The following is a 13,703-nucleotide window of genomic DNA, read 5'->3' on the forward strand; positions in this document are numbered from 1 at the left end:
CCTGGGCTGGTTTTTGCCATTTTACGAGTCTAATAAACAGAAAACAAAATTAATCATATCTGGAGCACGGAGAGGCAAGGCTGGGGCGCTGCCCCTAATGAGCAACTTGGGTGAGGAAAGTGCAACAGTTTTTAATGGGCCCCGCCGACTTCGAGGCCGACTCGCACGGCTCATAAAAATGTGCCAAGTGGCCAGGCCAAGCCAGGCCAGAGCATTTATGAGCCGAAAGGAAATACAAACATCGTCGTACATGCTAAAGGAAAATTAAATTGCTGCAATAATTAAAACACCTGTTTTAATTAGATAGAAATGCGTGGTGGTGGGCCGATTCTATGGGAATGTTGGAAGAACCCGAAAGTCGTATGTTAGGCCTGACGACCCTGACGGTCAACTTGTTGAAAGTTCTCTCCTTTCAGCTCGAAATTAATGACTCTGCAACACGGCGGCTTCTTCAAAAAGTTCTTTTGGAGGCAGAAGCGAACAACTTTATCAACGCCGCCGTTGTCGTGGAAAACCCAGCTGGATGTCGGAAAGTGTCCCAGTACCGCTATTTGTGGTTTTCCACAGAATAGTACTCACACAGTCACACAGAGGCATTGTTCTCGGTTGGTCTAACCTTTGACTGGCTTTGACAGTCAGCAGATCTGACAAAACATCCCAGGATCATGCATATAGGGGCGCACACCCCTAAGCCCCTTAATCCTTTTCATCTCCTTTTTTTCGCCTGAACGATCAATATCAAAGGAACCCAAGGGATCCAGGCTGCAAGATACTATCTAAGGTGATTTATCTAAAAAATTCAAAACGTTATTTTGATGTCTTGTTTAGAATATCAGGATAAAGATGATCGATCTATGGTTTTCTTAAAGTTGGGTGGTTTGACGTTGAAGATCTGAGAAAACAAAGATGACTAGCTTGTCTTACCTTTGCTTCTAATAGAATGATTAATTAAAGTTTAAGAATTCCCATAGATTCCCTAAGATAAACGTTAAAAATATATAGAAACAGTAGCTCTATAGAAGGGATATATAATTTTCTTTATAACTTTAAGGTGTCATATTCTTCGCACCACCCTTTTTGCCAATTCCGCCTCGAAACGCATATCCTTTTATCCCCTTTTCTTTCCTGAGAACTGTACTTCCTTGGGAGGAGATTATAAATCCTACCCTTTCAGTTTAAGCCACAAATATGCCAAAACATGATCATCGATGATGGATGCGCAGAATCAACTACGGCACACACCCCTCTTTCTAATCCCCGAGGTTCTGACTTGGGCGCTGCCCCTGGGATATCCTGCCACTGACTACCAACAATGAGTCCTGGCCTCCTTGTCTTCTACTTCAAATGAAGTGCATTCATCTGGTAGCAATCCTTTTCTTGTGCCTTATCCCTTTTTTCCTTTGGCTGCCGCTGCCACTGCTACCTCCTTGTGCATCATTTCACTTGAATTTGCGTTGACATCCTGTCGGAAGGACCGAGGGACTGACAAACGGACTTGCAGACAGCTCGTCCATATAATAACGAGCGTTTGTCTGGCATATCCTTTAACCGTGATTAAAAACGCAAAGTAAATGAAGATTGTTTGGTGCTTACGCCTCCTTAGCACACCTTGAAAACGGATGGAAACAAAGCCAGGATACAAAGCGGTACAAAGAAGGACAAAAAAAAACGGGTCGTCCCTAGACAACACGAACTTGAAAACAAGGAGTTGTCACAGGACAATGGCATTCGCTTCCTATGCATCCCCGTCCCCATGTGTAGCACTTAAAAAATCCTACAGATTTTACCACTTAGTGATAAAGTTGCCGCTGAATGGCTTTTGTCCTAGGACCTAGACCCCAGCTCTCTCTATCCAGGACATTCTCCTTATTTTATTTTTATTTTTTTTGTAGCTCCCCATTTAAAACAGTCGTCGGGAAATAAGCCTAACGCCGAGGAAGGATCGAGGAAGTTCATGTACTGCTCCTTGCAATTTCATGCCCAAATGGAGTCGTTAAATCATTTTCTGAAATTGAGTCGAGAATTGGTGGCTGCTGTTGTTGGTGGTGCCACGAATGTGTGGCATTGACATTGGAGACCTCCCCATACCCACTCATGTGTGTGTGTGTGTGGCAAGTCACACGTCTAGTTGTAAACTAAGTACTTACTGGGCCTCTGGCAAACATTAAATTAAAATATGTTCGGTATACATTTCGGTTTTTTTTTCTTCTCCCTATTCTTTAATTAAAACCAAAATGTTTCTTCCTTTTTTTCGTTTTTGATGTGGGGCGTTAAATGCACTTTGTATGTGATTTCACGGTTTTATGGCTGGCTTCTTCAGCACTTCTATGCGTGGGGAGCCAGGAGCTAATGTGCTGGGGAGACCATGGAACATGTCTGCCCCAGGTACCCTTGACATTGGCCAAGCACTCTTGGAGGTCATTGCAGGCAGTCCTACGAAATTGAAATAAGTGGAAGGAAGTCTTAAGGAGTTTCTAAGGTAGCTTATATTAAAAGATACTTTTTGAGGGTTTTTTCTTAAGATTATAATTATAACGGATACTTTACAGTCCTCTAATTCCTTACAAAGCCTCAAAATAAAATTTAAAGTTATATTCCAAAAACATGTCAATAAACCACAAACAAACCCACAAGTACAACTTATGTCCTAGTACTCCCAAGTTGGAAGACCCTACCCCCCCAAATACATTCTTATCATTCCCAAAAACTTTCTTAAACAATGCAATGTTTTTGTTTTACAATTATTCTTCCATTCAACAATTATCAATGAGTCTTGTAAAAAGTTGAGTTGAAATCATTTTGCCACAAATAATACAAATTTTACAGCTCGAGAGCTGTCAGCCCCTCAAGTCGCAACATCGTTATCTTGAAATGTGTGGCAGTCTGGCCTGGCACTTTGGGATAAGAGCATCGCCCTCCTCATTTGGGTCACCGCATCTTGAACACACTTTAAGGATGTAGTCTCATGTGTGAGGTTGAAAAAATCAATTTTTTTTTTTTTTATATTTTGATAGTATTGTTTATTATGAATGTACTGTTAAAGTTTCAAATAAAAATATCAAATAATGACAGAGATACAGCCCATAATCGAGAGCGCGCCTACACCGAAAAGTATGAGTTTCTCGGTAGCGTCTAAACTTTAAACGCGTTTTTCTCGAAACGACATTTTTGTGTGCGGCGCAGGTGATTCACAAAATTCTATGGTACCGATCTAGCTGAAATTTGGATATGTTGTTCTAAAAAGTAACACCTCTGTCCCGTACTAGAATCATTTATTTTTAATCATTAGTTTTTTTTTTTATCATTAATTTAAGATAAATTTTTTTAAATTTTTTTAATTTTTTGTTTTGTGAGTTCGCCATTTTGTTGTTTATTGATGAAAATATTTCATTCTAGTACGGGACAGAGCCATTAGCTTACAAAACAATAATCTATTCTAATTTTTTGTTTCGGATGACTCTAGCAGTCGAAATCACCTGCGCCAGGGACCTATATTTTTTTTTTATATGCATACTTTGGCATGCTATAAAGTGTATTAAACTACACAAGAATAAATTAAACAAAATATTTTCAAATAGTTTATGATGCTTATAAAAACATATTTGAAAATTGAAACGATCGCATTATTTTTTATTACAAAAAAAATTTTTTGAAATAACCTCTAAAAAGTAGGCCGGCACATGAGACTACATCCTTAATGTCCTGACAGCAGTATTTTCGACTTTAAACATCGCATAAAACACTTTCAGCCGAAAAACACAAAGGCAGTAAAAAGGGAAAATTACATGCAGAACAAGGTCAGCAGACCAGAGGCCCCACAAGGCAAAAAGGACCAATGGACCGGCGGACTGAGGGACTAAAGGACTGAAGGACTGTAGAACTGAACGACCGTAGGACCGATGGCCAATATATCACATGACGCCTACAATTTAAACTGCCAAAAAAATGAAATGCAAACTGGGCGAACGAAGAGAAATGGCAAACATTTATATAAATAACACCATCGACTCCAATTAAAGCAGTTTGCTCAACGAGCGTTTGGTTGCAAGGGGGCGAATGTTTTTGGAGGGAGGGGCAGGTAGGGGAGGGGAGGTTGCCTCAGCTTGTGGCAGAAGCTTTTCGACTGTCTGTGCGTGATAAAAACCGCAAAACGAATTTTTGTTTGTGTACCACTGGGTATGTGTAATAAAAATGCAAAACAAAGGCGTTCAAATATGTTGGCTTCTTTATTGTTCTTGTTGCTGTTGTTGTTGTTTTGCACTCCCAAGGGTTTGGCAGCGTGGGCGTGGCCCTTGCAGCGTTAAAAGGCAAAAAAGAGGGCGTGGGCATGGAGCCTGGTGGGGCAGAGGAACAACCAAACCACTTCCAAATGTCATTCGCAGGCGAAGCAATGACGTACACTGGCTTGCAGGATGAATGAAACCGACACAGATAAAGTATCTGAGAGATTCAAATCGAATCTAGGATTACCCTTGAAATAAATTTTACTTCTTTTCAATTTTAGTTTAATATTTGAAGACATTTTTATCACACAGACACCTTTTCAAAAACATTTATGTACCTCTTATAACCCCCAAGATAATCTTAAATTTCTCCCCCTCTACATATTACAGATCTGTATCATCTATAACCCTATAGTATAGCAAACCCCTTCTACTTAACTTCCTTGAAATGTTGCATGCAAAACAGAACAACACAAAACCAACAAGAAATGTGGCTGCAACATTTGGCAGCAAGTGGCGAGTGCGACCAGGAAATAATAATTTATGCATGCGTTGTGGTAACTTGCCGGCTATGGAAAGGGTATAAAGATTGAGGGGACTGAGGGGAGCTTTGAGCTGGGGTAGTGCACCCCAGAAACCGCAAAATGTTTCGACTTGCCTCGCATTGCTTTTGTTGTTGTTGCAGTTGTTTACGGCGCGCAAAAAGTGAATCTGAGCTCCAGGCAATGCTGCATCTACTGCGGCCGCTGCTGCTGCTGCTGCAACCGGAAAACGGAAATTGTGGCCAGTTTCCCTCGGAGCTGCACAGCAATCTCCTCGCTCCACTTCTCAAGCCGCAGAACCACATGGACGCTGCCACTCTTCGGGGCTCAAGGATTTATGAACGGGGCACCGTTTAAGTCGCGCCAATCTGCTGGCACTTCCTTTGGCTTAAAATGCCTGCCACTTCTTCACCCACTCGCTTGCGGCTCCAAAAAGTACAACCATTTACAATTAAATTTATTTCATTTGCATATTTTACAGTCTTCAGCAGATTCTGCAAAGACCAAATGCATATTTTTCCTTTAAAAAATCAACAGTAAACATTTTTACACACATTCAAAAATTTTTCAAAGTATTCCTCTTAAGAAGCGTCTCATATTGGCCCTCCATGCATTTTTCCAAATTTTTGAAGGGAATCCTCCAGAAAATTTGACAAAAAATCAAAAAAATATTTTGTTCTGAAATTTTGATGCAGATTGGTGGAGAATCGATCCACAAATCGTTTAAGATACACCGCTCAAGAATCGGATGAGAATTAACAAAGATATGGCCTTCACTGTGGGCCATATTGTGCTCCCATGCATTTTCGGTATTTCTGAAGGGGATCCTCCAGAATATTTGACAAAAAATTTAAAAAATATTTTGTTCTGAGATTTTGATGCAGATTGGTGGAGAATCGATCCACAAATCGTTTAAGATACTCCGCTCAAGGATCGGATGATAATTGCCAAAGATATGGCCTTCACTGTGGGCCATATTGTGCTCCCATGCATTTTCGGTATTTCTGAAGGGGATCCTCCAGAAAATTTGACAAAAAATCTAAAAAATATTTTTTTCTGAGATTTTGATGCAGATTGGTGGAGAATCGATCCACAAATCGTTTAAGATACTCCGCTCAAGGATCGGATGATAATTGCCAAAGATATGGCCTTCACTGTGGGCCATATTGTTTTCGGTATTTCTGAAGGGGATCCTCCAGAAAATTTGACAAAAAATCTAAAAAATATTTTGTTCTGAGATTTTGATGCAGATTGGTGGAGAATCGATCCACAAATCGTTTAAGATACTCCGCTCAAGGATCGGATGATAATTACCAAAGATGTGGCCTTCACTGTGGGCCATATTGTGCTCCCATGCATTTTCGGTATTTCTGAAGGGGATCCTCCAGAAAATTTGACAAAAAATCTAAAAAATATTTTTTTCTGAGATTTTGATGCAGATTGGTGGAGAATCGATCCACAAATCGTTTAAGATACTCCGCTCAAGGATCGGATGATAATTGCCAAAAATATGGCCTTCACTGTGGGCCATATTGTGCTCCCATGCATTTTCGGTATTTCTGAAGGGGATCCTCCAGAATATTTGACAAAAAATTTAAAAAATATTTTGTTCTAAGATTTTGATGCAGATTGGTGGAGAATCGATCCACAAAACGTTTAAGATACTCCGCTCAAGGATCGGATGATAATTGCCAAAGATATGGCCTTCACTGTGGGCCATATTGTGCTCCCATGCATTTTCGGTATTTCTGAAGGGGATCCTCCAGAAAACTTGACAAAAAATCTAAAAAATATTTTTTTCTGAGATTTTGATGCAGATTGGTAGAGAATCGATCTACAAATCGTTTAAGATACTCCGCTCCGCAATTAGTTTTTGACAATATTTTAGTTTATGTTATTTCAAAGGGATAGGGACTGTATGGTACTTCTGTGAACACAATGCAGTCGCACAAAAAATAAATGTAGAAAACCTATCAGATATTACAGAAAAATAGGAATCGAAAATCAAACATATGAATTTAATTGCCTGAACAATTCTAATCAAGCTGTGCCGACATCAAGGCTATCAAAACTACACAAAAGGACGAAAATTGCTGATTGCATTTAATAAAAATATAATGTTGCCTCAATGGAACCGCGACCAACCACCACACAGAACATAGATGGGCTGAACAAAATGGAAAAAAGGAAAAAACATTAGTAGAATATAGAAAACATATAGCGGAGGAAATGGCAAACGAATGGACATCAAATGGAATCAAATCGAGGCTGAAACGCAAAAACTGTCGGCGACAATGCCAACTTAATTTCTCGCATTGAATCCTAGGAAAGGAGCGGCCCAGAGTGGCACCAAATTGACATATTGACAGCCAGACAAAAGGTCCAACCCGATGGGGTGGTGCTGGGGTTTGACGGGTAAGGTTAGGAGAGGGAAGAGTAGGGGTGTTGGTGGATGTGGTGATGCCTAGCTGCCTGGCTGCTGTTGCAGTGCAGTTTGATGGCGGCGTCAAAAATAAACAAACATTGCGACAGCAATAAAATATCAAAACAAGCCAAGGACGAGCTGCAGGAATTGGGCTGGGGCTGGGACTGGGGCGTGGGCATGGTTGAGTTTGTGGCTTAATTGAGGCAACAGCAGCAGGCCATAGAAAAATCCAATCAAAAAGCAATGAAAACAAGGATCAAGGAAGGAGAACATCCATCCATTGTACCCGGCAGCTGTAAACCTCAACTCGGTTGATGTTGATGTTATCCTAGCAAATAATTAAACTGGCACAGAAACACGGCCACAGAGCAACACACACTCGAACAGGCCGACAAGGACCTTGTCAAGTAGCCATGTAAGCGATACAGGACATTTGCCGAACCTAGATCCGGGCGGCCTCTTTCCTCTTGAAAATCTGCAATCCCAATTCCACTTTCACTTCCAGTGGCAGTTGCAATTGCAACGGGAGTATTTCAATGCAACGTGTGGCATCCACCCCTGACCTAATCCAATTTTCGGCACAAAGGATTAATCCTGTTTTTCTTTTCGCTTACCTCATCCTAATCTGAAAGGCAGAACAACACACAGTATGTACTTCTATTTAATTTAAATTTTGTTTCAATCGATCGAATTTTCTGATAAAAATCAGGAGGCTAGATATTCTATTTTGATGGCTGCCTTTGAGTGGCATGCCACTAAGCCCCCGCAAATGCCCCTAAGCTATTAATAAACACATATTTTCCGCCCTTCCCCCCACTCCCGGCACAACTAATTTTATGGTTCTGCCATCAAGCAAATCCTTGAACACCCTGGAACTACACCAGGCCAATCAAACCTCACCGCCTCTTCGCAGCATCGCATAAAAGCCACCAAATGTTTGCCACATAAAAACAAATAAGACAAAGCATATATAAGCCACGCCCACAGTGCCCCCAATGCCTCGTATTCCACCATACGCCCCCAAGATGATCAACAAAGGGAAATTTGTTAGCGTGTTATGTAAATGGCACACAAAGGAACAGAAGCCAGCCAGCCTGGTTGGATACATTATGTAAATAAAAAAATAATAAGCTCACACACCCGAATCCCGGAAAAACAAAGACCAAAATATATTATTTTCATGATGGCACTCAGAGATGGGGTACTGTCACGACCTAGTCCTTTAAGGAGTTGACGCCCTTAACCGATAACTTTTCTGTTACTTTTCGAATGATTAGAGCTGCCAAGTAGGCCTTGGATATTTAATAACTCATTGTATCCCAAATGACTGGAGCTTCAGTTTAGTAGGGTTTTTGTACGTAAGTAGAACAGTTGTATCAAAATTTTATATAAAAAAAAAAAACCAAAAAAAAAACCCAAAAATATAATTTAAAATAATATTTTCTATTTATTTTTCTTTTCAGGGGAGTGTCCTTGTCTCGAGTTGCCTTTGAACACAACACACAGACTTTCTCCTTCCACTCAAAATTAAACGGATTTCCGGAAACTGCATCCACTTCTAACTCAACTCTGACGGCCATAGAATGAACACCTATATGGGCCTCTTACGGAATCATGGTCGGCGCTTGTGGACACTACGGATGGATCGAAGGAGCTTCCTCTTCTTCCAACAGCACCGCCTGCACCACCCAGTCACAACGCCCACACCGACGCCGACTGTGGAGCGGCGGGGGATCGATCCCAAGTGCCGGTTCATGCAGTACCGCCGCTCAAACGAAACCTTCAAGCGCCTCGCCATGGTCTCCGAGGACGGCAGCAAGATGGTCGAGCTGTCCAGTCTCACCTGCGCCTCGCCCAACATGCAGGACTTCATCCAGCAGCGCTACGCCATGGACAACCTGCTGGACAGTGTGCAGTACATGAAGGTCGAGGATGTCGATGCTGTGGACTTTCAACTGCTTCCCCCCATCGAGTGCCCCAGCAAGATCATAGCTGTCGACTGCAATTACTTGGATAATTGCGATGAGCAGCACATCTCTATTCCCCGCGAGCCTGCCTTCCACGTCAAGTTCTCCAATTCCATCACCGGAGCTCTGGACCCCATCAAGGCCCCCCACTCCATGAAGCGAATCGACTACGGATGTCACCTGGCCGTGGTCATCGGCAAGAAATGCAGAGAAGTAACCCCCAAGGAGGCACTTAACTACGTGTTCGGATTTATGGTGGCCCAGGACATCGTGACCAAGGAGAGGAATGCCGTTCTAGGCGGTCACACGCTAGACACCTTCCTCCCGGTGGGGCCCATCATTCTCCACCGCTGCCACATGCCCGACGTCAACAACCTCTGGATCCGGACCCTGGTCAACGGCGAGATCCGGCAGTCTGGCAATACGCGGGATATGATCTTCAAGGTCGACTTTCTGATTCACCGTCTGTCTCACTGCCTCACCCTGTATCCTGGCGATGTCATTCTCACTGGAACGCCCGCCGGAGCTGGAGCCTACCAAAAGCCAACGCGCTTCCTCAAGCCCGGCGATCTCATCGAAAGTGAGATTCAAAATTTAGGAAAAATGTGCAATAAAGTCATCAATCCCTATGTCTAGAAGCGAGAAGATGAGGCTAAGGGATGACAGGTGACGAAAAAAAAATAAGAAAAATTTTACAAATTGACTTTAAAATTTTGAACAGAGAAGGATTCATGTCTAACGTATATAATGTTTTGAAACATATCAGTGTCGTATGTGTAACATATTCAAGTCGACGTTGATAAATCCATGTATGAACGAACGAAAAGTAGAGAGAACTGAGGAAAAAACACAAAAAAAATAATAAAATATTTATTATGCCCACACATAACACCTATGTATATCCTGGTATCCTTGAATCCTGACTTTTAACTGGGGGGTTTGGCCAATATTTGTAGAGAAGAATTAGAAAGCCTTGGTTAATAATCAAAAAACATACACAGCCCATCATCCAAAGGCAATAAATTTTTGCTTATGTGTTAACCAGGCCAGAAGCCTCAAAACCAGGTCAGAAGGCCTCCTAATATTGCAATACCGACAGAGTGACGGGTTCTGAAGCATCAAGAGCAGGAGCAGGAATCATTTTGTAATATAATTTGTTTTGCTCGATGGCTGGCAGGAATGGGATCCAAGATTGGGTGACTACACTTTTATGATACGCCCAAGCATAATCAACATTATCCTCAGAGAGTCACAAGCCGCAAGCCAGGCGCCTACAAAATGGGGGCCATGGAAAAGGACTCCCCGCGGTGAAAGCCACGGCGCATTATCATCTCATTGCACAGGACTTAATCCTGCGGCAAGTTATTAAAGCGTAACGCGTTTCGCTCGTTGTCCTTCCTCCAGAGTCCTGCTCCTCCCGCTCCTCTCGGATCCTTTTTATTGTTCGCGCTGCGCTTAACTTGTTTCACATTGCCGGCACTACGACGGGGCTTGAGGCTTGTGGTACGGGGGAGTAGGCGGCGACGCCGCCTTAATGCTAAATGATCCAATATCCTGTTTCCTGCATTTGTGCTCTGCAGCAGCGTTAAAAGGTCCTTTGTGGCCTCCTCCGACCAAGCCTCCGACCAGCCTCCACCGCTATTATTTGCCTTGGCCAACTTAAAGATGTTTTCCCTCAGAGCCAACTTGTCCTTCCTCTTCCTCAGAACAATTATTTGCTCAACGGGCAAAAGCGAAAGAAATCGGCAGCTGAAAAGTACTGGGGTGTATAATTCTTTTTCCTCCTTGTATCTTTTTCTTTGTGCCGCCCGGCACAACTTAAATAGCAGAATGTAAAGTTTTTAATTATGCAACTCAACGCTGATGTTGTCGCATTGTATGGATGCCCAAGGAGAGTGCCTGTCATTCCTCCATACTTTCCACCATAACTTTTTCCCGTTTATTCCAACTAGTGTGCTGGCCAAAAAACTTAAAATACACATAATTAGCCATAGTACTAAGTTGGCCTGTTTGCTCAGCAGCGATTGTCAAAGATACTTTGAGATATCTTTTGGGCTTAGTTGGCTGCCCCAAAAAGAACTAGGCCAGCGAGGCTTTGTTACGAACCAGCAGCTAATTAAATGATAATATTAATTGTTAACTAAAAAAAAAAAGAGAGCTCTCCACGAAATCAGGACCACAACTTGACAAGGGCCCTGATCCGGATCCTGGAAGGGGGACAAACATATAAAATGTTACATGTCGTAATATCCACCACAAGGAGCAGCTACCCGGAGAGTCACAAGCATGGCAGGAAACATGGCATTGAAAGCTGTTGCCAAACAAAACAGGGAACCGACCAAACACCAAAAAAAAGAAAGAAAACAAATTTTCCTCTCACACCCCCCACAACATAATCTTTTTAACAATTTTTTTCCAGGGCGGTACTGTTGTTGGATATGACACATATCCAGAGGATACTGAGGAAAGTCAATGCCCAAAGTATGCAGAAATTTGTTTTGTTTTCCGGCTCTTCTTTTCTTCGCTTTTGTGTTCCATAAGCCTGAAGAGGTGTGACATTTGAATGTATGTATATGTTTCAGCTTTGATCCTTAAAGGATAACCCTCGGGTGGCCAAAGCCAATTGCCAGGCCCGAAAATCTAAATAAGAACCCACAACAAACAAAAAGGAGAAACCCAAGGAAAAAATTCTGTGTTCTCGAGATCTCGGCCAAGAGGACTTCTTGAATTTCATCAGACTCCGCCACACTTGAGTTGTCAAAATCAGCAGAAAACTCCTCTTGAATGTGTTTTTGTGGGAAAATGTTATTTTCTTTTCATTTAACTGTCATGTATTTTGCATACGCCGCTCATGAAAAACTCTTGGCTTGTGTCGGTGCCAAATTGAATGTCGTGAACCTGAAAAACGTGGCATGCTGGTACTGTTTTGTTGCCTCATTTTGTGGCGTAGGTGTTGTGACATTTGACCGTCGCCGACTGCAAAACATCAAAAGGAGAATTTTGTTTATTTATATTCACATTTCATGGGGAATTAATCACACTTGAGGGAGAGGGATTTTTTGGGCAGTCAAATGACAAACTGCCACAACTCAAAATCGTATTTTAGGAAATAGAAATTGAAATAGAGTGCCAAAATTTGACAAAGGAAAGTGTTTCTTAGGAAGATAGTCATAAATACTACGGACAACTAAGTGAAAACAATATCCACCCCATACATGCTTTTAAAACCTCCTCACTTTAATATTGAATTTTAGAATGACTTTGTCTTATCCCATTCAGATCTCAATGAATTTATTGAAAGGCCTAAGTGATCTCTAATGGATTTAAGGACACGCAGTATCCCTCTGTGAAAAACAATTCCCTCGAATCCACCACGTGCCTTTTTTGATACAAAACCTAGTCGTGTCTATGGAAATCCTCTAACGCCCGATAATTATGCTGAATATTTTCAACGATAATTGCTTGATTTGCACAATGTGTGTTGAAGTTTTCATAATGGTTGCTCTCGGGGCATAAATTACAACACAACTTCCAAAAGGGGGAAGGATAGCTCTTTCCTGTGGCAGGCATGTGGTGCCCAAATGTTGCATACAGCCCCGAAGTCGAGTGGCAGATTGATAAGAATTATGGGCAGGGAGTGCGTTTCAGGAGGGGTAAGAATTAACACATTTGCGTTCGATCAGGATAATGATGATGCTGGGGTGCTTAGCCAACCCAAAGCCTGGCATCAGGAATCAGGATCAGGGTGGTTTTTCACTCCACAATTCCATTTTCAATGGGGTGTGCCAAAAAACAGTGGCAGCTGCTGTTGCGCAGTTTTCGGAAAACCCATTTTCCCTCAACGCATGCGTCAATCTAGATTTATGTTTCGGGATGCACTTTAATAATTTTCCACTCGCCATCGACATTCCATTTTATGTCCCGCATTGCCCTAAAAATTTCAATGCAGTTTGCTTTCATTTCGCAGTGCATCAAGTAGGAAAAACATTGACCCTGTCAGTTTTGAAGCACTTGCAATTATTTTAGTTTTGGGAGACTTTCCAATAAACCGATAGGATAACGATCTACATTATGAGGGTCTACTGTCCCTAGGATGGGTGTCAGCTGGACAGTTGAATTCAATGAGCCAGCTCCAGTTCGATTTGTCGACCATTTCCGGTACATAAATTAGCGTGGCCATGGTCAGTAATGTTTGTCAAGGAGATTAGAGTTTTAATGTTCTAAATAATTTAGAAAAAGTAATGGGTAGGGTCTAATATTTGAGTTCTATGTTCGATCTCTAGAATTATTTAGAGAAACAGCTCTAAAAACTAAAACCCATTTAATCAGTAATTAGACTAAGTTGACAAATCAAAGCAAAGCTCTACGAGTGATTGCTTTTTTAATTGCCTAAGCCCCTCAAGCTTTAGAGGATTCGAGAATAGAAAAAAAGTTCCAAGACCTAAGCTTACTTAATGTGACCACTTGGATCGGTGGTGTCGACGAGAGTTGCCTACTTAGTCGGGGCTTGCACAACGATAGGAGTTACAGACTACCCTATAATCGG

The 13,703-nt window shown here is 41.9% G+C and overlaps 1 protein-coding gene across 1 annotated transcript; it reads left to right on the forward strand.

The window, feature by feature from the left end:
- The first annotated feature begins 8,653 nt into the window (after window positions 1-8,653).
- On the forward strand, window positions 8,654-10,042 carry LOC108127580 (oxaloacetate tautomerase fahd2, mitochondrial). Its single transcript, XM_017244708.3, has one exon. The coding sequence runs from the start codon at window positions 8,774-8,776 to the stop codon at window positions 9,791-9,793; it is 1,020 nt and encodes a 339-aa protein (XP_017100197.1). The 5' UTR covers window positions 8,654-8,773; the 3' UTR covers window positions 9,794-10,042.
- Window positions 10,043-13,703: the final 3,661 nt, after the last annotated feature.

The sequence above is a fragment of the Drosophila bipectinata genome, chromosome 3L, assembly GCF_030179905.1.
Source record: "Drosophila bipectinata strain 14024-0381.07 chromosome 3L, DbipHiC1v2, whole genome shotgun sequence".
In the NCBI taxonomy this organism is placed as follows: domain Eukaryota; kingdom Metazoa; phylum Arthropoda; class Insecta; order Diptera; family Drosophilidae; genus Drosophila; species Drosophila bipectinata.